At 48.3% G+C, this 25,773-nt stretch overlaps 1 protein-coding gene across 3 annotated transcripts in view; it reads right to left on the bottom strand.

The window, feature by feature from the left end:
- The window catches only part of MINDY2 (MINDY lysine 48 deubiquitinase 2), a 278,383-nt gene extending 252,955 nt beyond the window's left edge, over positions 1 to 25,428 (bottom strand). For all 3 annotated transcript variants that reach the window (XM_030188817.1, XM_030188811.1, XM_030188807.1), the window contains exon 1: positions 24,699 to 25,428. In XM_030188817.1, coding sequence (XP_030044677.1) covers positions 24,699 to 25,280 — 582 coding nt within the window. In that variant the 5' untranslated portion in view covers positions 25,281 to 25,428. The remainder of the gene's footprint in view (positions 1 to 24,698) is intronic.
- Between the last annotated feature and the right edge of the window lie 345 nt (positions 25,429 to 25,773).

The following is a 25,773-nucleotide window of genomic DNA, read 5'->3' on the forward strand; positions in this document are numbered from 1 at the left end:
TGCGGCAACCAAAATTGAACACAATATTCGAAGTGCAGTCGCACCACGGAGCGATACAAAGGCATTATAACATCCTCATTTTTGTTTTCCATTCCTTTCCTAATAATACCTAACATTCTATTTGCTTTCTTAGCCGCAGCAACACACACTGAGCAGAAGGTTTCAATGTATCATCGACAACGACACCTAGATCCCTTTCTTGGTCTGTGACTCCTAACGTGAAACCTTGCATGACGTAGCTATAATTCGGGTTCCTCTTTCCCACATGCATCACTTTGCACTTGCTCACATTAAATGTCATCTGCCATTTGGACGCCCAGTCTCCCACTCGTAAGGTCCTCTTGTAATTTTTCACAATCCTCCCATGATTTAACAACTTTGAATAACTTTGTGTCATCAGCAAATTTAATTACCTCACTAGTTACTCCCATCTCTAGGTCATTTATAAATATGTTAAAAAGTAGCGGTCCCAGCACAGAACCCTGGGGAACCCCACTAACTACCTTCCTCCATTGAGAATACTGATCATTTAACCCTACTCTCTGTTTTCTATCTTTTAACTAGTTTTTAATCCACAATAGAACACTACCTCCTATCTCATGACTCTCCAATTTCCTCTGGATTTTTTCATGAGGTACTTTGTCAAACACCTTCTGAAAATCCAGATACACAATATCAACCGGCTCACCTTTATCCACGTTTGTTCACCCCCTTCAAAGAAATGTAGTAGATTGGTGAGGCAAGATTTCCCTTCACTAAATCCATGTTGACTTTGTCTCATTAATCCATGCTTTTGAATATGCTCTGTAATTTTATTCTTAATAATAGTCTCTACCATTTTGCCCGGATCTCCCCTGGAACCTTTTTTTAAAAGGTAAAATTAGGTCTTACCTGATAATTTTCTTTCCATTAGTCCCTACAGATCAATCCAGAGACTTGTGGGTTATGTTCCTCAACCAGCAGATGGAGATAGAGAGAACTCCGAGATTGGTATATGTAGTCCTATACAGCCAGCTCAATCTCAGTATGAACAATACCAAAGCGGTAAAAGGAATCCCTTCATCCAATACAACACGCTCTCCTGCCTCTCCCGGGAGAACATCACCAGCAGAAAGTTTCTTCCTTTCCTCTTTTTTTTTTCTTTTCTTTAAACTGCCCCATAGACTCAACAGAAGAACCCTAAATGGAAACACAACAGAACCTAACAAATCCAGGGAGGGCCTCTGGATTGATCTGTAGGGACTAATGGAAAGAAAATTATCAGATAAGACCTAATTTTACCTTCCATTGCATCCTCAGATCAATCCAGAGACTTGTGGAATGTACCAAAACAATTCTCAAGTAGGATGGGCCCCAAGCACCCCCGAGGTCAACAGAGATGCCCCGAAGGCTGTGTCCTGACGCGTTGCCACATCCAACCGATAATGCTTCATGAAAGCATGTACCGACACCCAGGTAGCCGCTCTGCAAATGTCTTCCAACGACACCAGACGGGCCTCCGCAAAGGATGTAGCTTGAGACCTACTCGAATGCGCTCAACCCGAGAGGAGGAATCTTCCCCATGGCCACATACGCCAAACTAATCACTTCCCTGAGCCACCAGGCCACTGTGGCCTTAGAAGCCATTGCCCCTTTATTTTGCCCCGCAAACAGCACAAAGAGATAATCCGAACGGCGGAAGGAATTCAAGGCCTCCAAATAGTGCAAAAGAACGTGCCACATCTAAACAACACAAGGCCCGGAACTCACTTAGATACTCTTCCCATCGAAAGGCCGGCAACACCAAGGCCTGACCCAGATGAAAGCGAGACACTACCTTAGGCATGAAGGAAGGAACAGCCCGAATGCACACTACCGCCTCCAAAAAATGGAGGAAGGGATCCCTGCATGACAACGCCTGGAGCTCCAACACTCGTCTTGCCAAGGCCATAGCCACCAAAAACACCGCCTTCATCGTAAGGTCCTTCAGAGAAATCTGACTCAGGGACTCAAAAGGAGGATGTTGCATAGCACAGAGCACCAGATTCAGATTCCACTCTGGAAGCACCGGCACCCTCGGAGGCCTAATATGGTTGACGCCCCGCAAAAAACACACTACATCCGGATGATCCGCTATTGAGCGACCACCCAAGCAACCCCTAAAACAGGCTAGAGCCACCACTTGCACTTTAAGGGTACTCAAAGAAAGTGCCTTATCCAGACCTTTCTGCAAAAATGCCAGAATAGACGACAGCGGCGCCAACTCTGACAAAATGCCCGCCAAAGAGCACCAAGGCACAAAGGTGTGCCACACTCTAGCGTAAGCCGAAGACGTAGAACGCTTCCGCGCCTGCAACATCATGGCAATTACCTTGTCGGGATAACCCTTGCACTGGAGGTGCGACCGTTCAATAGTCACGCCGTAAGCCCAACGAGGGTGGGATTCTCCATGACTATTGGCCCCTGCACCAGAAGATCGCTGTGGACCGACAGCCGCAGAGGACTGTTGACAAGCAGCCAAATGAGGTCCGTATACCACGGTCATCTGGGCCAGTCCAGCACAACCAGGATTACCGGCCCCGGATGATGAGCAATCCATCCGATAATGCGTCCTATCATGGGCCATGGCGGAAACACGTACAGGAGATGCTCCGGCCATGGCTGGAGAAGCGCGTCTATGCCCTCGGAGCAGGCCTCTCTGCCCCTGCTGAAGAAGCGAGGCACTTTGGCATTTGAGGAACGAGCCATCAGATCGATCAGCGGAACTCCCCAAAGGGCCGTGATCTGATCGAACACCCGCTGGGAGAGCTCTCACTCCCCCGGATCCAGCTGATGCCGGATGAGGACGTTCACCTCCACAGTCAACACCCCCGCAATGTGCGCCACCGACAGGATCGAGAGATGCCTCTCTGCCCACAGACAGAGAGAGGAGGCCTCCTTTGCCAGCGAGGCACTCCTGGTGCCCCCCTGCTTGTTGACATAAGCAACCACTGTTGCATTGACGGACAACAAACACCCTGACTGCCTGTCCCCGCAGAAGAGCCTCGAAGACCTGCAACACCAGGCGAATGGCCCTTAATTCCAGAAGATTGACAGTGTCACTTCCACCGATGACCAGGTGCCCTGGGCCGTCCGGCCCAGACAGTGGGCCCCCCCAACCCATGAGACTGGCATCCATGGTTACCACGATCCACTCCAGAGTTGCGAGGGGCTTACCCCTGAGCAGACTCTGTGGCTGAAGCCACCAGCGCATCGCAAAGCGCACCCTCGGAGACCACGGGATTCGAAGCGAATGCTACATACCTGTAGAAGGTATTCTCCGAGGACAGCAGGCTGATTGTTCTCACTGATGGGTGACGTCCACGGCAGCCCCTCCAATCGGAAACTTCTCTAGCAAAGTCCTTTGCTAGTCCTCGCGCGCACCGCGCATGCGCGGCCGTCTTCCCGCCCGAAACCGGCTCGAGCCGGCCAGTCCAGTATGTAGCAAGACAATACACTTCAAGGGAAGACACAACTCCAAAGGGGAGGCGGGCGGGTTTGTGAGAACAATCAGCCTGCTGTCCTCGGAGAATACCTTCTACAGGTATGTAGCATTCGCTTTCTCCGAGGACAAGCAGGCTGCTTGTTCTCACTGATGGGGTATCCCTAGCCCCCAGGCTCACTCAAAACAAGAACCATGGTCAATTGGGCCTCGCAACGGCGAGGACATAACTGAGATTGACCTAAAAAATTTACCAACTAACTGAGAGTGCAGCCTGGAACAGAACAAACAGGGCCCTCGGGGGGTGGAGTTGGATCCTAAAGCCCAAACAGGTTCTGAAGAACTGACTGCCCGAACCGACTGTCGCGTCGGGTATCCTGCTGCAGACAGTAATGAGATGTGAATGTGTGGACAGATGACCACGTCGCAGCTTTGCAAATTTCTTCAATAGAGGCTGACTTCAAGTGGGCTACCGACGCAGCCATGGCTCTAACATTATGAGCCGTGACATGACCCTCAAGAGCCAGCCCCGCCTGGGCGTAAGTGAAGGAAATGCAATCTGCTAGCCAATTGGATATGGTGCGTTTCCCTACAGCCACTCCCCTCCTATTGGGATCAAAAGAAACAAACAATTGGGCGGACTGTCTGTGGGGCTGTGTCCGCTCCAGGTAGAAGGCCAATGCTCTCTTGCAGTCCAATGTGTGCAGCTGACGTTCAGCAGGGCAGGAATGAGGACGGGGAAAGAATGTTGGCAAGACAATTGACTGGTTCAGATGGAACTCCGACACGACCTTTGGCAAGAACTTAGGGTGAGTGCGGAGGACTACTCTGTTATGATGAAATTTGGTGTAAGGGGCCTGGGCTACCAGGGCCTGAAGCTCACTGACTCTACGAGCTGAAGTAACTGCCACCAAGAAAATGACCTTCCAGGTCAAGTACTTCAGATGGCAGGAATTCAGTGGCTCAAAAGGAGGTTTCATCAGCTGGGTGAGAACGACATTGAGATCCCATGACACTGTAGGAGGCTTGACAGGGGGCTTTGACAAAAGCAAACCTCTCATGAAGCGAACAACTAAAGGCTGTCCTGAGATCGGCTTACCTTCCACATGGTAATGGAATGCACTGATCGCGCTAAGGTGAACTCTTACAGAGTTGGTCTTAAGACCAGACTCAGACAAGTGCAGAAGGTATTCAAGCAGGGTCTGTGTAGGACAAGAGCGAGGAGCTAGGGCCTTGCTGTCACACCAGACGGCAAACCTCCTCCACAGAAAGAAGTAACTCCTCTTAGTGGAATCTTTCCTGGAAGCAAGCAAGACGCGGGAGACACCCTCTGACAGACCCAAAGAGGCAAAGTCTACGCTCTCAACATCCAGGCCGTGAGAGCCAGGGACCAGAGGCTGGGATGCAGAAGAGCCCCTTCGTCCTGCGTGATGAGGGTCGGAAAACACTCCAATCTCCACGGTTCTTCGGAGGATAACTCCAGAAGAAGAGGGAACCAGATCTGACGCGGCCAAAAAGGAGCAATCAGAATCATGGTGCCTCGGTCTTGCTTGAGTTTCAACAAAGTCTTCCCCACCAGAGGAATGGGAGGATAAGCATACAGCAGGCCCTCCCCCCAATCCAGGAGGAAGGCATCCGATGCCAGTCTGCCGTGGGCCTGAAGCCTGGAACAGAACTGAGGGACTTTGTGGTTCACTCGAGATGCGAAGAGATCCACCAAGGGGGTGCCCCACGCTTGGAAGATCTGGCGCACCACTCTGGAGTTGAGCGACCACTCGTGAGGTTGCATAATCCGGCTCAGTCTGTCGGCCAGACTGTTGTTTACGCCTGCCAGATATGTGGCTTGGAGCACCATGCCGAGACGGCGAGCCCAGAGCCACATGCTGACGGCTTCCTGACACAGGGGGCGAGATCCGGTGCCCCCCTGCTTGTTGACATAGTACATGGCAACCTGGTTGTCTGTCTGAATTTGGATAATTTGATGGGACAGCCGATCTCTGAAAGCCTTCAGAGCGTTCCAGATCGCTCGCAACTCCAGGAGATTGATCTGTAGACCGCGCTCCTGGAGGGACCAGCTTCCTTGGGTGTGAAGCCCATCGACATGAGCTCCCCATCCCAGGAGAGACGCATCCGTTGTCAGCACTTTTTGTGGCTGAGGAATTTGGAAAGGACGTCCCAGAGTCAAATTGGACCAGATTGTCCACCAATACAGGGATTCGAGAAAACTCGTGGACAGGTGGATCACGTCTTTTAGACCCCCAGCAGCCTGATACCACTGGGAGGCTAGGGTCCATTGAGCAGATCTCATGTGAAGACGGGCCATGGGAGTCACATGAACTGTGGAGGCCATGTGGCCCAGCAATCTCAACATCTGCCGAGCTGTGATCTGCTGGGACGCTCGCACCCGCGAGACGAGGGACAACAAGTTGTTGGCCCTCGTCTCTGGGAGATAGGCACGAGCCGTCCGAGAATCCAGCAGAGCTCCTATGAATTCGAGTTTCTGCACTGGGAGAAGATGGGACTTTGGATAATTTATCACAAACCCCAGTAGCTCCAGGAGGCGAATAGTCATCTGCATGGACTGCAGGGCTCCTGCCTCGGATGTGTTCTTCACCAGCCAATCGTCGAGATATGGGAACACGTGCACCCCCAGCCTGCGAAGTGCCGCTGCTACCACAGCTAGGCACTTTGTGAACACCCTGGGCGCAGAGGCGAGCCCAAAGGGTAGCACACAGTACTGGAAGTGGCGTGTGCCCAACTGAAATCGCAGATACTGTCTGTGAGCTGGCAGTATCGGGATGTGTGTGTAGGCATCCTTCAAGTCCAGAGAGCATAGCCAATCGTTTTGCTGAATCATGGGGAGAAGGGTGCCCAGGGAAAGCATCCTGAACTTTTCTTTTACGAGATATTTGTTCAGGGCCCTTAGGTCTAGGATGGGACGCATCCCCCCTGTTTTCTTTTCCACAAGGAAGTACCTGGAATAGAATCCCAGCCCTTCTTGCCCGGATGGCACGGGCTCGACCGCATTGGCGCTGAGAAGGGCGGAGAGTTCCTCTGCAAGTACCTGCTTGTGCTGGAAGCTGTAAGACTGAGCTCCCGGTGGACAATTTGGAGGTTTTGAGGCCAAATTGAGGGTGTATCCTTGCCGGACTATTTGGAGAACCCACTGGTCGGAGGTTATTAGAGGCCACCTTTGGTGAAAAGCTTTCAACCTCCCCCCGACTGGTAGGTCGCCCGGCACTGACACTTGGATGTCGGCTATGCTCTGCTGGAGCCAGTCAAAAGCTCGCCCCTTGCTTTTGCTGGGGAGCCGAGGGGCCTGGCTGAGGCGCACGCTGCTGACGAGAGCGAGCGCGCTGGGGCTTAGCCTGGGCCGCAGGCTGTCGAGAAGGAGGATTGTACCTACGCTTACCAGAAGAGTAGGGAACAGTCTTCCTTCCCCCGAAAAATCTTCTACCTGTAGAGGTAGATGCTGAAGGCTGCCGGCGGGAGAACTTGTCGAATGCGGTGTCCCGCTGGTGGAGAGACTCTACCACCTGTTCGACTTTCTCTCCAAAAATGTTGTCCGCACGGCAAGGCGAGTCCGCAATCCGCTGCTGGAGTCTATTCTCCAGGTCGGCGGCACGCAGCCATGAGAGCCTGCGCAACACCACACCTTGAGCAGCGGCCCTGGACGCAACATCAAAGGTGTCATACACCCCTCTGGCCAGGAATTTTCTGCACGCCTTCAGCTGCCTGACCACCTCCTGAAAAGGCTTGGCTTGCTCATGGGGAAGAGCATCAACCAAGCCCGCCAACTGCCGCACATTGTTCCGCATGTGTATGCTCGTGTAGAGCTGGTAAGACTGGATTTTGGCCACGAGCATAGAGGAATGGTAGGCCTTCCTCCCAAAGGAGTCTAAGGTTCTAGAGTCCTTGCCCGGGGGCGCCGAAGCATGCTCCCTAGAACTCTTAGCCTTCTTTAGGGCCAGATCCACAACTCCAGAATCATGAGGCAACTGGGTGCGCATCAGATCTGGGTCCCCATGGATCCGGTACTGGGACTCGATCTTCTTGGGGATGTGGGGATTAGTTAGAGGTTTTGTCCAGTTCGCAAGCAATGTCTTTTTTAGGACATGGTGCAAGGGAACAGTGGACGCTTCCTTAGGTGGAGAAGGATAGTCCAGGAGCTCAAACATTTCAGCCCTGGGCTCGTCCTCCACAACCACCGGGAAGGGGATGGCCGTAGACATCTCCCGGACAAAGGAAGCGAAAGACAGACTCTCAGGAGGAGAAAGCTGTCTTTCAGGAGAGGGAGTGGGATCAGAAGGAAGACCCTCAGACTCCTCGTCAGAGAAATATCTGGGGTCTTCTTCTTCCTCCCACGAGGCCTCACCCTCGGTGTCAGACACAAGTTCACGAACCTGTGTCTGCAACCTCGCCCGGCTCGACTCAGTGGAGCCACGTCCACGATGGGGGCGTCGAGAGGTAGACTCCCTGGCCCGCATCGGCGAAGCTCCCTCCGCCGACGTAGTCGGGGAGCCCTCCTGGGAGGTGGCCGCAGACGTCGGGGACCTCACCCCTGGCGATGGGCCAGCCGGCGCCACGCTCGACGGTACCGGAGGCGCAAGCACCGCCGGTACCGGAGGGGTAGGGCGCAACAGCTCTCCCAGAATCTCTGGGAGAACGGCCCGGAGGCTCTCGTTCAGAGCGGCTGCAGAGAAAGGCAAAGAGGTCGATGCAGGCGTCAACGTCAGAACCTGTTCCAGGCGAGGAGGCTGTTCCGGGCTGTCCAGAGTGGAGCGCATCGACACCTCTTGAACAGAGGGTGAGCGGTCCTCTCGGTGCCGATGCCTGCTGGGTGCCGACTCCCTCGGCGACCCAGAGCTCTCGGTGCCGACGCGGGGAGGCGACCGGTGTCGATGCTTCTTTGATTTCTTCCGAAGCATGTCACCGGAGCTCCCCGGCACCGACGAGGAGGACGTAGAATCCAGCCGTCGCTTCCTCGGGGCCGAGGCCGAAGGAGGTCGGTCTCGGGGGGGCTGTACCGCAGGAGCCCTCAGGGTAGGAGGAGACCCACCCGAAGGCTCACCGCCACCAGCAGGGGAATGGACAGCCCTCACCTGCACTCCTGACGATGCACCACCGTCCGACGACATCAGCAGACGAGGTCCCGGTACCACCGACGTCGATGCAGCTATCCGATGTCTCGGCGCCGATGCAGAGGCCCGATGCCTCGATGCAGGGGCGGCCGAGGAAGATGGTCTGGACGCTGACGACGTCGATGCACTCGAAGATCCCGGTGCCGATGCCGACGAAGAGCCCGAGAACAACACGTTCCACTGGGCTAGTCTCGCTACCTGAGTCCGCCTTTGAAGCAGGGAACACAGACTGCAGTTCTGAGGGCGGTGCTCGGCCCCCAGACACTGAAGACACGACGAGTGTCGATCAGTGAGCGAGATAACCCGGGCGCACTGGGTGCACTTCTTGAAGCCGCTGGAAGGCTTCGATGTCATGGGCGGAAAAATCGCGCCGGCGAAATCAAAGTCCGAAATGACGGAAAAAGAGCACCAAAAAATTTGTAAGGGAGAAAATCTCGACCGAGGCCGAAAAGAGGCCTACCCCGACGACGAAAGAAAACTTATCGGGGCAAAAAGCTGGAAGTACGGGGAGGATTAACACGAAACCCGGGGGGGGGGGGGGGGGGGTTTCCGGAGCACTTCCCGACACTTGAAAGACTTTTCCGAAGAAAAAACACGTCAAAATAAATTTGGACGCGCGAGGTCGACTTTCCGGGGCTCGACACGGCGAAAACACGACCGTACCGAGTGCGGACAAAAGAAGACTGGCCGGCTCGAGCCGGTTTCGGGCGGGAAGACGACCGCGCGGGCGCGCGAGGACTAGCAAAGGACTTTGCTAGAGAAGTTTCCGATTGGAGGGGCTGCCGTGGACGTCACCCATCAGTGAGAACAAGCAGCCTGCTTGTCCTCGGAGAAAACGCATAATCCTCGGACAGGGGTGACCACCGGCTGAGCAGGGACCACTGTAGAGGCTGCATATGACACCTGGCCCAAGGAATCACGTCCAACGTTGCTGCCATGGATCCCAGAACCTGCACATAATCCCAAGCCCTGGGAGCAGAAAACTGAAGCAAAGAAGCCAGTTGCTTTTGCAACCGAAGCCTGCGAGCCTCTGGGAGAAACACTCTGCCCTGCTGAGTATCCAAGAGGACCCCCAGATACTCCAAGGACTGACAGCTTGAGCTGACACTTTTGAAAGTTGACTACCCAACTCAGAGACCGCAGCAGACGCAAGACCTCTTCCATCACCTGCACACACTCTGTGTATGACAGCGCACGAATCACCAATCGTCTAAATACGGGTGTACCTGAATCCCCCGAGCCCGTAAAAAAGCTGCGATGACCACCATAACTTTGGAAAAGGTGCGGGAGAGCCATTGCGAGCCCAAAGGGCATGGCCTGGAACTGGAAATGCTGCCCCAGAACCACAAAACGCAGGAAGCGCTGATGAGGAGGCCAAATGGGGATGCACAAATACACCTCCTTGAGGTTGAGCGAGGTCAAAAACTCTTCTGGCTGCACTACCGTCAGAACAGAGCGTAGAGTCTCCATATGGAAATGTCGCACCCGCAGGCACCCATTGACCGACTTGAGATCGAGGACAGGGCGGAAGGTCCCGCCTTTTTTCGGGACTACGAAGTAGATGGAGTAGTGACCCTGCCCCATCTCTGCGGGCGGTACTGGAACCACTGCCCCCAGACGTAGCAGCTCAGACAGAGTGTCCTGAATCGCCATGCGCTTGACAGCGGCCTTGCAGGGGGATTCCAGGAAAAAAATTTGACAAGAGTCGAGCGAATTCGAGTATGTAGCCATCTTGAATCACATCTAAGACCCAATCGTCTGAAGTTACCCTGGCCCACTCCTTCCGAAAAAGAGACAGATGACCCCAATCACCGGAAGGCAATGAGCCAGGGCCCCATCATTGCACCCCTCTGCTTCCTTGCGGCCCTCTGGGCCCTGAGGCGACTGCACGCCTGTCAGCCCGAAAGAGCTGCTGCTTCTGCTGGAAACGAGGTCGCTGGAAGGTGCCCGATCAAGCAGGTCTGTACACTTAGCCTCCCGAAAACGAGGGCGAACAGATCTAGATGCCGCCTTACCTCGGTCTTCCGGCAGCCGCTGACCCTTAGAGTCCCCGAGCTCTTTCACACCAAAGAGTAGCTTACCCCTAAAGGGTAATCTCGCCAAGCAGGACTTAGAAGCAACATCCGCTGCCCAATATCTCAGCCATACCCACCAGCAGGCCGTCACTGCCAGAGACATGCCCTTAGCCGAAGCCCGAAGAATATCATACAGTAGATCCGCCAGGTAGGCTAACCCAGACTCCAATGCCGGTAGGCAATCAATGAGTTCCTCCGACGAGGAAGCCTTCAGGACCTAGGAGAGGCAAGCCCGGGCCGCATAAGAACCACAGACCGATGCCTGCAGGGCCAAAGAGGCCACTTCAAAGGCTGACTTCAGGGCTGCCTCCAACTTACAGTCCTGAGGGTAAGGTGGACTTTTTTTGTGACTGTCGTAATTAAGGAATCCACCACCGGCATATACAGAGAATCCAAATTCTCCGAGCATAGCGGACAAAACCGTTGACATGGCCCATGCCACCCAGAGACTTGATTCTGGGGTATCCCACTGAGCCTCAATGAGCACCCTCATGGCCTCGTGGATATAAAGCCTTAGACGGACCTCTGGTACCCGTTATAATGGAAGGGGCAGTGACCGCCAGAGGCACCAGATCCAGTGAAGAGATGTTTAACACCTCCAGTGCCCGCACTATAAAAGCCGGGAGCTCCTCCTTGCGGAACAGACTAACCGCTGTAGGGTCATCTCCCTCACCCAGCGGCATCTCCCCCTCCTCCAGCCCTTCAGGGGCAGCCAACAGGAAGTCCCCTGACAGCTGGCCATCCTCTGGCTCCAAAGGCCCAGAAAAATCCTCTTCCACGAGAGGAAGTTCTAACCGGGGTCTCTTAGGTAGACACTGGGGCGTGCCCGGCTGGGGACCTTGAGGCACAGGCAACGGCGCTTCTGCAGCTGATGACTTCAACAAAAAAGCTCTGTGCATAGGAAGCACAAACTCCGGGGAAAATGGAGACCCCCTCCCCGTCACCACCTCACCAGAGGGAGCACAGCAGCACTCACCACCTCCAACACTGGATTCAGTGCGGCCTGTGATCCCACCGCCGCCACGGGGCTGATCGCATGGGTAGCAAAGATGGCGTCTGGCCTACCAGCTGATTTCCCTCCACAGACGGGAGCAGTGTCGGAGCCTTCCCCAGCCAGCAAACGCACCAGGGGCTCCCCGCTCTGCTTCCTGCTCTGGGCCCTAGCCTTAGCGCACTCTTCGCATGTCCCCAACGCTGCCCTTCTGCTGCCACAGCACTAACAGCGCTTTGCCATTTCCGACAGCGCCGACATGTCCAACCCCCGAAGAAGAGCAGAACCAGCCTCCCCATTCGTTCCGAGTATGCTCCGATACAGCGCCCTTCTATTCAGCCCAAAGGAGCAGCCTGCACAAGCGCGAACGCTCTTTTTTTTTTTTTTTTACTCTGGAGGGAGGCAGGAGAGAGCTGATTCAGGCACACTCTGACTGCAAGCCAATGCGCTCCAAAGGGACTGGCTAGTGAGGCTGGCCGGGGGAGAAGGGGAGGGACCTGGCCACACCAGGTGTCCCAAACCAAACTAAATGGCACCTCAACCCCAAAAGAAGACTCAACACCCCCCCCCCCCCCCCGAGGGAATGGGATACGAGTCAGATCAATCTGGAGCTGCACAGGTACAGTGGGGGAAATAAGTATTTGATCCCTTGCTGATTTTGTAAGTTTGCCCACTGACAAAGACATGAGCAGCCCATAATTGAAGGGTAGGTTATTGGTAACAGTGAGAGATAGCACATCACAAATTAAATCCGGAAAATCACATTGTGGAAAGTATATGAATTTATTTGCATTCTGCAGAGGGAAATAAGTATTTGATCCCTCTGGCAAACAAGACCTAATACTTGGTGGCAAAACCCTTGTTGGCAAGCACAGCGGTCAGACGTCTTCTGTAGTTGATGATGAGGTTTGCACACATGTCAGGAGGAATTTTGGTCCACTCCTCTTTGCAGATCATCTCTAAATCATTAAGAGTTCTGGGCTGTCGCTTGGCAACTCACAGCTTCAGCTCCCTCCATAAGTTTTCAATGGGATTAAGGTCTGGTGACTGGCTAGGCCACTCCATGACCCTAATGTGCTTCTTCCTGAGCCACTCCTTTGTTGCCTTGGCTGTATGTTTTGGGTCATTGTCGTGCTGGAAGACCCAGCCACGACCCATTTTTAAGGCCCTGGCGGAGGGAAGGAGGTTGTCACTCAGAATTGTACGGTACATGGCCCCATCCATTCTCCCATTGATGCGGTGAAGTAGTCCTGTGCCCTTAGCAGAGAAACACCCCCAAAACATAACATTTCCACCTCCATGCTTGACAGTGGGGACGGTGTTCTTTGGGTCATAGGCAGCATTTCTCTTCCTCCAAACACGGCGAGTTGAGTTCATGCCAAAGAGCTCAATTTTTGTCTCATCTGACCACAGCACCTTCTCCCAATCACTCTCGGCATCATCCAGGTGTTCACTGGCAAACTTCAGACGGGCCGTCACATGTGCCTTCCGGAGCAGGGGGACCTTGCGGGCACTGCAGGATTGCAATCCGTTATGTCGTAATGTGTTACCAATGGTTTTCGTGGTGACAGTGGTCCCAGCTGCCTTGAGATCATTGACAAGTTCCCCCCTTGTAGTTGTAGGCTGATTTCTAACCTTCCTCATGATCAAGGATACCCCACGAGGTGAGATTTTGCGTGGAGCCCCAGATCTTTGTCGATTGACAGTCATTTTGTACTTCTTCCATTTTCTTACTATGGCACCAACAGTTGTCTCCTTCTCGCCCAGCGTCTTACTGATGGTTTTGTAGCCCATTCCAGCCTTGTGCAGGTGTATGATCTTGTCCCTGACATCCTTAGACAGCTCCTTGCTCTTGGCCATTTTGTAGAGGTTAGAGTCTGACTGATTCACTGAGTCTGTGGACAGGTGTCTTTCATACAGGTGACCATTGCCGACAGCTGTCTGTCATGCAGGTAACGAGTTGATTTGGAGCATCTACCTGGTCTGTAGGGGCCAGATCTCTTACTGGTTGGTGGGGGATCAAATACTTATTTCCCTCTGCAGAATGCAAATAAATTCATATACTTTCCACAATGTGATTTTCCGGATTTAATTTGTGATGTGCTATCTCTCACTGTTACCAATAACCTACCCTTCAATTATGGGCTGCTCATGTCTTTGTCAGTGGGCAAACTTACAAAATCAGCAAGGGATCAAATACTTATTTCCCCCACTGTATGTCCCTCCACCTGCTAGATAGAGAGAATACTGAGCTCAATCTTGGAGTTCTCTCTACCTCCATCTGCTGGTTGAGGGACATAACCCAGAAGTCTCTGGATTGATCTGGGGATGCAATGGAAATCAGCATTACATTGGCCACCCTCCAATCTTCCAGTACCACGCTCGATTTTAGGGATAAATTACATATTACTAACAATAGCTCCGTAAGCTCATTTTTCAGTTCTATCAGTACTCTGGGATGAATACCATCGGGTCCAGGAGATTTGCTACTCTTCAATTTGTAGAAATGCCCCATTACATCCTCCAGGTTTACAGAGAATTCGTTGTTTCTCCGACTCGTCAGCTTCGAATACTATTTCTGGCACCGGTATCCCACCCAAATCTTCCTTGGTGAAGACCGAAGCAAAGAATTCATTTAATCTCTCCACTACAGCTTTGTCTTCCCTGATCGCCCCTTTTACTCCTCGGTCATCTAAAGGTCCAACCGATTCTTTTGCCAGCTTCCTGCTTTTAATATACCTAAAAAGAATTTTACTATGTGTTTCTTCTTCCAGCGCAATATTTTTTTTCGAAGTCCCTCTTAGCCTTCCTTATCAGCACTTTGCATTTGACTTGACATTCCTTATGCTGTTTCTTATTATTTTCAGTCGGTTCCTTCTTCCATTTTCTGAAGGATTTTCTTTTAGCTCTAATAGCTTCCTTCACCTCACTTTTTAACCACGCCAGCTGTCGTTTGGTCTTCCGTCCTCCTTTTTTAATACGCGGAATATATTTGGCCTGGGCTTCCAGGATGTTGTTTTTGAACAGCATCCACGCCTATTGTAAATTTTTGACCCTCGCAGTCGCTCCTCTAAGTTTTTTTTTTCACCATTCTTCTCATTCTATCAGTCTCCTTTTTTAAAGTTAAATGCCAATGTATTTGATTTCCTGTGTATACTTACTGTCATGTTCCCTGCTTACGCAAGGTTGGGCATCTAAGATGGCGGCCATCTTGGATTTGGGCATCTCCAGGATAGGGCGGCCATCTCAAAGGTGGGCGCCTTAGGATGGGGCGGCCATCTTGGAGCTGGGCAGCCTCAGGAAGGAAGCCCATATTTGGGCTTGAGGGCATCTCCGGTGGGGGCAGCCATCTTAAAGACAGCTGTGCATGTTTGGGCTTAATTCCTGTCCTATTTAAAGCCCTGCCTCCTGTCCTTCCACGCTTCAACTTCTATTCAGTCATCTGGGTAGTTGCAGTGCTTCGGTTTGCTTCAGTTTGCTGCCTGGTATTGACCTTTGCCTGAACCTGGACTTTGCTTCTGTTTGCTGCCTGGTATTGACCTTTGCCTGATCCTGGATTTTGCTTCTGTTTGCTGCCTGGTATTGACCTCTGCCTGATCCTGGATTTTCTACTGTCTGCTGCCTGGTGTTGACCACTGTTTGCTCCTGGTCCTTCTTTGCCCGCTGCCTGGCTGTGCCCCGTGGTCTTTGTTCTGGACTTAGTTCTTCCTGCTGTTGGCTTCCCGCACCTGGGGGCTCAACCCCTGGGGAACGGAGGGAGACATAGGGGGAACTCGAGGTTGACGACAGCTCAGTGGGGATTCTTCCTCCATCGGGCACAAGGGCTCACATCTCCACTTGGCGTGCCTGACACTTCAAAGCTAATATCAAATTTGATCATATTATGATCACTGTTATCAAGCGGCCCCAGCACCATTACCTCCCGCAAGAGATCATGCGCTCCACTAAGGACTGGGTCTAGAATTTTTCCTTCTCTCATCGGCTCCTGTACCAGCTGCTCCATAAAGCTGTCCTTGATTTCATCAAGGAATTTTACCTCCCTAGTGTGCCCCGATGTTACATGGACTTGGGGAAAATCCACTGCTTATTTCTGGCATAAGCAGCATAAAACGTATTGTACATTTTCAGGATCTTGCCAGGCACTTGTGACCTGGATTGGCCACTGTTGGAAACAGGATGCTGGGCTTGATGGACAATACTTATGTAATGTGTTACCACAGAATCACTTTTATGTCTATTTGCAATTGAAACATTTTTTTTTTTACATCCAGAGATTTGAAGAAACGTCTGACAGGAGACTACACCTTTTTGGAGGATGTGTGCGAGGACTTTCGTATACAAAGCATTTGATGGGAAGGCTCTAAGGTCATCTCAGGAATTTTAATCTTCCATATTTTGGGCATAGATGGAACAGGGAGCAGAAATTTGGAAAGGCATTTACTTCTGAGGAGTGGGATTCCATGGAAAAGTCATTGGTTGCCATTGCTATTGCCTCTAATGATAAAGAAAATAATAATAAGATTTTATATCAATGGTATTTGACCCCAGATCATATTAGCTCTTGGTATCCGTAGGCTTCATCTATGATTTGGCTGAGATGCGGATCCAAGGGCACAATGGGCCACGTGTGGTGGACCTGTCTGAAGGCTAAAGCCTTTTGGAAGAGAATACGATTTCAGATTATGTGGATCACGGGCTTAAAAGTGCCTTGGGACCCTGGGATTTTCCTTCTTAATGGTGCTATCCTGGGTATCCATAAAATTCAACCTATCCTAATTTGACATCTCCTTCGTGCAGCTAAGTTGACACTGATGGCAGATTGCAAGGACCCTGGAATAACTTCACGCTTCACTGGAGGGCTAAGATATATATATACAGAGAGAGTGAGAGAGAATGAATGGAAAAACTGACTGCTGTCAGATGTTATGAAGTTGGATGTTGGAAGGCAATCTGGGGATCAGTGCGTAACTGCACCTTTTTTGTGAGAGACCTTTTCGTTTTGCTGGGTGCATTCCAGACTGACGTGGGGACTCTTATTCATAGCTTATGGTCCCACTAGTTGGGGGGGAAGGGATGAGGGGTACAGTATCTATCTTTTTCTACAACATAAAAAAAAATTGTTACATTTGGAGGACTCTGGAAGGTTTGCTTTCTTAGACAGCTGTTGCAGTAAGTTGTTGTTCTGGTACTGTTGTATGTTTAATGATGCTTACTATTTTGTGTATGATTCATTGCTGTTTAATAAAGACCTCCTTTAAAATAAAAAAGAAAGAGGAGCTCACCAAACTCAAACAGGAATTGGCTGAAGTTAAAGAGGCTTCTAAGACTACACAACATACAGGCAATTTACCCCCACTGCCACAGAGAATAAAACAACTCAAGAAAACATGAGTTACAGCAAGCTCAGATAGATTATAACCTGTGACATAGAGGAATCCAATCTCACAATTTTTGCTGTACTAGAGCACGATAATGCTCTCAAAATAAAAACTAAGGTGGAGCCAGACTCATAAAGAGGATAACTCAATGCAAAAGACATTCACAAAGTACTGACAAAAACAGTTCAAAACAAAAAGTTCACACTGCTAGGGGACTCTTATTATCAGAGGCATTAACTTGGGAAAACAGTCCATGGGTCCCAACAAAGAGAAATGCCTTCCAGGTATCTGGTTAGCAGGAATATAAACTAAATACTGCGTATGATCGGAGAAGACAGTAAAGATTCTGAAGAAATTATGTACTGTAATCCACCCCAGGACAAAGTTTCTGAAGTAAATGATGTACCATAATCTACCCTGGGACAAATGACCTGGCCAAAAACAGCACATTTGAAGCACAGACAGATTTTCATAGGTTGGGGGGAGGGACTGAAGTCTTTGGTATGGACTGTATCTTTTTCCAAAGTATTACCTGCCTAAGGAAAGAGAGAGGGATTTATACATAATACAGATTACTACAATAGGTTGCTCAAACCTGGTGTCAACAAGGTAGAACTCAATATCAAAAGCCACAAGAAGCATCACTAACCATCTTCAGTTCAGAAAAGAAATGAAAACCTACCTTCAAAAAATTCTATGTACATGCCTACAATATCCCTATAGGAACCTACATGGTTAACACGCGTGCTAAGTGTAGATGCACTAAAAACCCCAACACACCTTAGTAAACAGGGTCTTTAGATATTGTTGCTAGCAGAGACATCAGCCAATGATTCCCATGAATGGAACTCAACGATACCAGGCTATAATCTCTATAAAAGGACAGAGGTGGCTGAAAAGGTAGATTAGCAGCACTGTAAGTGAAAAACTAAGTGGCTGAAATGCAGGAGGCCTGCGGAAAAGGAAGAAGGAATATGTATCATCTTGGAAAATTAAGATGGAACCTCTTTGCACACTGGAGTCATCTACAGATCTCCAACACAAACAGAAAACCTGGACAAAGACCTGGTAATAGATATCCAAAAGTTGAAGGGACGCAAGATGGAAACTGAATAAGCTTGCTGGTTTGGTCTCTAAGTACTTCATTTTTGTTTCAGTGTTTCTATTTACCTTTTTACCCTTTGTGATGCTGAAGAGAAAAAGGGAAATCCCAGGTTCCTAACCTCCTGGTTTCAACCACCTCATTGGTGCAACCAGAAATAATCAGCTCTGTCAAGGCTTTAACTCAGGATGAACATGGGAAGAAGAATGAACATTGAGAGTGAAATATCACTGAGTCCCATCAGCCCCAGGGATCCCACAGCTCTGCGTGCACCTGAGCACAGCATCAGAATCAACTTTGCTAGATGTGGGGAATGGGGGGGGGGGGGGGGGGGTTCCCAGTCCTCTGTATTTGTTGTCACCAAGCCTTTAGCTCCAGTATTTCCAACATTGCTGGGGCCTTTGGGAACAGCAGAAAGCCAGGAGATGAGTGAGCATACAACTTTGCTCCCCCTGATTTAACCAGCAGAGGTAACACTGGATTCAATTTGAGCAGCATTGGAATTTCTATATATAGGAGTGTTCTGGATCTTACCTACACTGAGATAAAACTCTACTAGGCTACAGAAGATAGAAGAGAATTATACTTCTCAAGCTGCTAAAATGGAGGTAATGGAGACTCAGGATAAACAGGTAAAGCAATCACAATCTTCTCTTATATAAGATAAAATGGTTCTCTATTGAAAAGTTGAGAATGTTGACAATTATTCCCAAACCTATTGGGATATCTGGATATCCATATTGAGGATGGGCTACTGGAGAAGCACTACTTGATATTTCTTGATATCAAAGACTAACACATTGTTACAGGCCTATGTGACTTAGGGGCTCATTTTCAAAGCACTCAGACATACAAAGTTCCATAGGTTACGAAGGGGCTCATTTTCAAAGCACTTAGCCTCCCAAAGTTCCATAGAAACCTATGGAACTTAGCCTCCCAAAGTGCTTTGAAAATATGCCTCTATGTAACTTTGTAAGTCTAAGTGTTTCGAAAATACACCTGTTAGACTGTTAAGGTTTCCCAGGAGACTACTGAAAAGCATCAAAACTATGAAGACAGACTGCAAAATTTGAGTGTGGTTTTGGATCTTTGGGATCCAGGTAAATAATGTCCAAGTAGCTGAGGTCACAAGGATTAAAGATACGACAAGTCTTCATCAGAAATCAGAAACTATGGAAACTAATTTGAGTGTTAAAAATTTGTGTTTACTCAATTTTCTTAAAACCTCATCTTTCTCCACAGATTTTATTAAATGGAGGGACATTTTCAATATGATGTCTAAATCCAAATTGAAACCATATAAATACAGAACCCAGTTACTAAATATGAGGTTACTCTTTTCAAATAAAGGAGGAAAAAACGCCTCAAGAAAAAGCTTTTCCCACGGTTGTGAGTGGGATAAAAGCTATCATTTCATCATCATGGGCGATACAAAAAAACCTCCTCTACTTAATTATTTAAATTGTATCTTTTTAAATAACCGTGGGAAAAGCTTTTTCTTGAGGCGTTTTTTCCTCCTTTATTTGAAAAGAGTAACCTCATATTTAGTAACTGGGTTCTGTATTTATATGGTTTCATGATTTATTAGATTGAACCAGTTTCCTACTGATATATTTTTAGTTTAAATCCAAATTGAGACATTTTGACGAAAATGTCTCAAAAAAGCATCTAGCTCAAAGCCATAATCGAACCAGAACAATGTTTACATTTTTGGTTCAATTATGGCTTTGGAAGCTACATGTTTTCATACTTAACAAGTACAACAACACTTGTGGCATTAGGAGGTAGCCACACTACTGATATACCAGCTCACACAGAACCCACAGTGCCTGCCGCCAAGCAACACTCACCTTTCCCTTTCCCCTCCTCTCACCTCCTGGCATCTCATCTCCTGCTACCCACTGGAGAATACCCTAGCCACTACCTCTGCCTGGACAGTCTCCTTCTGGCCATTTTATACATAAAGTTTAACTTTGTCAGTGCAAAGGCACCCAAGATGGTGGGGAGGGGGGACAAAATATCTCGCACTCGCTGGCAGAGGTCCCATAAGACTTCTCCAAGCCAACCAAGACAAGCCAAAGCCCATGGGTCAAAGCTCAGGGTTGTGAGAGCACAAAACCCCTCCAAGCTCGACCATTCATGCCAGAAATGGTATTTAGTGGTGATAAATTGGAGGAGATGAAACAAATCTCTGTAAATCTGGAAGATGTCATAGTGCAATTTGGCAAACTAGAGCAGCAAATCACTTGGATCGGATGGTATGCACTGTTAGAAATTTAAGTAGTCTTAAATCAGCTCATAGTAAAGAAATTATAACTAAAGTGTTAACTAGTTATAACTAAAATGTTAACTAGGACTAATTTTTAAATATTTAAAATCATATTGTTAATTATGATTATCTTGAAACAGAAAATTATAAATAATGTTGATATACACATCAATACAGCATGTTCCTTATGATTTAAAAATGGAGTACAATACAACTACTGTATATGTTCACTTTAATGAGGAAAAATAGAAAACAAACCACTGGATATAATATCTGATGCTATTCACAAACATTGAGGAGTGGTGAAGCTTTGAGTGATCAAGGTCCCTGTTTACAAAGGAGCGCTAGCGTTTTTAGCACGCACTAACCATGTACATACCCATAATATTCCCATGAGCGTCTCTACATGGTTAACAAGCGCTAAAAACACCAGCGCGCCTTTGTAAATAGAGCCCCTAATCTGTTTAGCAAAAATTGTACCTGCACTTTTCAAAACCATTCTTTAGAAAGAGAAGGGGAACTTTCACAGCATAGTGCCCATGTCAAGATTCCAGAAAGCACCTATTTTATGTTTATTATTATAAAGGCAACATAGGTGCTTATGTGCCTTTAGAGAACAGGCACCCAGGCCTCTTTCTAATAGGGCATACATTTTCACACACAAATTTACATCAACTTTGAAGGTGTAAAATGAATGGAGGTACACACTATGAGGCATATTTTCAAAGCACTTAGCCTTCCAAAGTTCCATAGAAACCTATGGAACTTTGGAAGGCTAAGTGCTTTGAAAATATGCCTCTATGGGGTCTTTTACTAAAGGTTAGCACATGTTACCTGCCTGCCACAGGGCTCATTTTATTCTTATGGGCCCTGTTGCAGATAACATATGTTAATCTTTAGTAAAAGACCTCCTATGTGCATACAAAAATATTTTATAAAATAAAATACACTACAACTCCACCCCTGATCGGTTAAAACTACAGTCCAGCAAATGTCTATGAATGATCGTGTCGCTACACGTACTTACAAAATTGTATTGTTGAATATACACATATAAGACATCTCCACACATGAAGCATGCTCTACATGCAGTAAATGCTTAAAAAGAATACCCCTACAATCCCCAAAGAAATCCAGAAAAACAAAAATAACTTATTTACTTACCCCCCTAATTCTATAACCTTATACATGGGCCCATTTTCAGGCTTAGCGAGCAAAATTGTGAACGCAGATTATACAATGCTGCCAGTTACACACGTAACTACTTAAATTAGGTGCTGGCATTTATTGGTTATAACTGGAGTTAACTGATGCTAATTAGCACTAATTTGTAATTACATGTGTAGCTGCATTTAGTCAGTATTGTATAATTTTAGTTCACAACTGCTGGGGGGCTGTGGATGTGGTAAGGGCATGGGCATACCCAGTTCTTATGTGCTAAGATTACAGAATTCTGTCAGTTACAGCATGAGCTTTTACACCAGCCACTGAGAGATCCTGCCTAAAGTTAGGTACTCAAGTGAAGACGTACATTAGTATTCTGTAATAGTAATTACGTGCATAATTGCCATTTTCGAATTCATGCTTGGTGCACACATTTTAAGCGCCTAACTTTAGGTAACCTATCAAGAATTACCACCATACTGTCTTTCTGAAAGCGCCTAACTTTAGGTAACCTATCGAGAATTACCACCATACTGTCTTTCTGAAGTGCCTCCACACACTATGCCAGAATGATTTCATTCTTAAATTAGGGTACTAATGCATGACCTGAATCTAAACTCGTTCATCATCCCCAGGAGACCACACGCCTTCAGCATTATCTTTTTCTTCAATTCCAAAGTCGCTATGCTCATATCAGCCCTCTCCTGAAGTCACGTCACTGGCTCCCTATCCGTTTCCGTATACAATTCAAGCTCCTCTTACTGACCTATAAGTGCATTCACTCTGCAGCCCCTCACTACCTCTCCACCCTCATCTCTCCCTACACTCCTTCCCAGGAACTCCGTTCACTAGGTAAATCTCTCCTAACTGCACCCTTCTATTCCACTGCTAACTCCTCTGTTCCTTTTTTCTTGCCGCACCTTATGCCTGGAATAGACTTCCTAAGCCGCTACGTCAAGCTCCATCTCTGGCCACCTTCAAATCCGGGCTAAAGGCCCACCTGTTTGATGCTGCTTTTGACTCCTAACTTTTCACTTGTTCATAACCTTTATCTTATCTTCCTCTCTTCAATAGTCCCTTATCCCTATGTGTCCTATCTGTCTGTCCTACCTTTATCCCTTATTTGTCCTGTCTGTCTGTCTTGATTTAGATTGTAAGCTCTCTTGAGCAGGGACTGTCTCTTCTTCATGTTCGATTGTGAAGCGCTGCGTACGACTGGTAGTGCTATAGAAATGATTTGTAGTAGTAATTCCATAGTTGTCAGACTTTCTCAGTCATGGGGGGGAGGGGGGGAAGAGAATTAGGACAGTTTAACAAAGCTGCCCATGTAGATTGTTTCTGCTTATTTTTAGCAGGGGTCTCAAAAAATCCAGTCAGAGCAGCACAAACCAGTCAGGGTTTCATATATCCCTACTTAATAAGAACAAATCAATTGCCTGCCTACTGCCTCCATTGTGTACAAATCTCATTTCTTAGATGACTAAAGTTTGAGACTCCCGATCTACAAGCAGTATCTTTATCAAATCTAGTAATTACATTTTTAAAACAAAATGTACACATCATGAAAATTACACCTTCTCTACTAAAATAGCTCCACAAGTCTAAAAGCAAATCAGGTAAAATTAACATTTAAAAATGAAACAGTCAATAAATTACTGAGTATATAAAGATGCAACTAGGTATAATTTTTTATGTAGTGTCGACATTCAAATACACAATATCCACTACCAGATAGTACACAAATTACCCTTCCCCAAACACAATGAAAAGGATTGCTTAGTATTGGGAGTGCTCAGCACGTACTGAGCTGGCTTCTATGGTTACCAGATGATGTGTTCAGAACAAATAACTCAGATAAGTTTAAAAGATGTTTAGGTATACTCCAAGAAAAATCCATAAACTGAAGCCAGGGAGATCACAGATTGGCAACACTTAAGAGAGTTAAACCTTTCTTCCCAATAGACATATTTCGTAGCCTGGTACAATCAATGGTGTTAAGTCACTTAGACTATTGCAACGCTCTGTACGCTGGTTGTAAAGACCAAATCATCAAAAAACTCCAGACAGCCCAAAATACTGCAGCCAGACTTAAAACAAGATACGAAAGTGCCACACCCCTCAGAGAAAAACTACATTGGCTCCCAATCAAAGAACGCATCACGTTCAAGATCTGTACCCTGATTCACAAGATTATTCATGGAGATGCCCCGGTCTATATGTCAAATCTCATAGATCTACCACCCAGGAACTCTAAAAAATCATCCCGTACACTCTTGAATCTCCACTTCCCCAGCTGCAAAGGACTAAAATATAAACTGACACATGCATCCAGCTTCTCCTATATAGGTACGCAGCTATGGAATGCACTACCAACTGCTTTGAAAAACATGCACGACCAATTCAACTTTCGGAAATCCTTGAAGACCCATCTCTTTAACAGAATTTACCATAACGGTCCATTATTTGAACATTAGTTCTTTGCTGTGTTTACCTGTTGTTCCGATATTGATATATTTTTACATGATGCTTTTATATACTATGCTTCCCATATTCTTATGAAATTATAACTGTATATGCCATTCTGTCGTGGTGACCCCATGACGGAACATGTAAGCCACATTGAGCCTGCAAATGTGTAGGAAAATGTGGGATACAAATGCAATAAATAAACACTCATCCCCGGGAAAGAAAAGCAAGATAAGAATGTGAGATCTGTAACATACTTTCTAGTGACCTTGATTGGCCACTGTCACAGATAGAACCCCGAGAATAACGGACCTTTAGTCTGCCACAACATGGCCCATAGAAGGCAACCTAAGTGTCTATATATGCCTTTATAGAACAGGTACCCAAGCCAATTTCTAATAGGGCTTAAACTGGAGGGGGGAGAGGCATGTTGAAAGACACAGTCACATGCTATTTAGTTCTAGTAATGTGATTTCATCCCAGAAGACATGGGGTGGGAAAAACGCACAACTATGCCCCAGAGCCGAATTCTATGCTGGATTCCAATGCCCAGGAAACTACAGAATGTGAAAGATAAACATACACACACCCTTCCTCTACCAACACGTCATCACATCCAGAAATCAAAATATCACATTTGTTAACTCGATACCTTCCATGCCAACAACAGGACATTCATAATAGCCAGCAAGGGGCATGGTCCGTTCTCATTCTGCGTAACAATCGGGGTGTTTTCCTCCTTCCACTGGATCCATTTAATGTGATAGACGGACTGACCAGGGAACCGCTCCTTGAATGCCGAAAAACTAGCGGCCGTCTCGTCCTCATCACTGAGCAGGGCGCCGGCCAGGGCCTTTTCGTCCGCGCCTTCACTGTTAAACTCGGAGCTGGGACAGGAATTGAGGTTGGAGAAGGACTCCAGCGAATCCAGACTCTGCGACTCTCCAGGAGTCGGCTCGCTACCGCTGGCTTCCTCCATCCCAGCATCCTGCCGCGCACACACTTCGAGGGCAGCAGCATCCTGGCCGCCGCTGCTTGGTGACAGCGGCAGTTTCTCATGTGTCCTCACTACACTCTCGCAACCAGAGTCTGGTAGTTCCTCCACGCCCGAGTGTTGTGCATCCCCCGTTGGCTGCCCACTCTCCAGAGCAGGAGAGTAAGGGGCGTCGCTGACTCCACAACATAGCTCAGCGCTGGTCCTAACGGGCTGGGAGCTGGCGTCGCCGCTCTCCATTACCGAGCCCCTGGGTTACGGGGAGCGTGCGCGCGCCCTCTCGTTTTTCCTTTATCTCTCTCTAGATGTACCTAGGCTGCAGCTCAGCCGGCGCGCCAATAGACGCCATGACAGCTCTGCCCCGTTCTGACGTCAGGGAGAAAGTGAGTCTTGGTAAAGGGCCCTGGACGGTCTATTGTAAGGGACAGCACCAGACGGCAGCGCAAATCGGAGACGTCAAACCCAGTTCAGCTCTCTGAATTTATTAGTCACGCCACTGTAACTTTTAAGAACATGTATGTGTAATCTATACACAATTCTCTTCCGTTAACCTTCCAACTACTACACAGACAGATATGAGAGCGTATGTATGCCTAAAGCAATAGGATAGGCGCGTATACTAGGCAGCCGACACTGATGACGTACCTAACGGAGGCGTTACCCGAAAATCAAAGGAACGTTAAACCTACTTGCGTGAAACATAAACATCATCATACTGTATTTGCAGGAAGTT

The sequence above is a fragment of the Microcaecilia unicolor genome, chromosome 1 (genome assembly GCF_901765095.1).
Source record: "Microcaecilia unicolor chromosome 1, aMicUni1.1, whole genome shotgun sequence".
In the NCBI taxonomy this organism is placed as follows: Eukaryota; Metazoa; Chordata; class Amphibia; order Gymnophiona; family Siphonopidae; genus Microcaecilia; species Microcaecilia unicolor.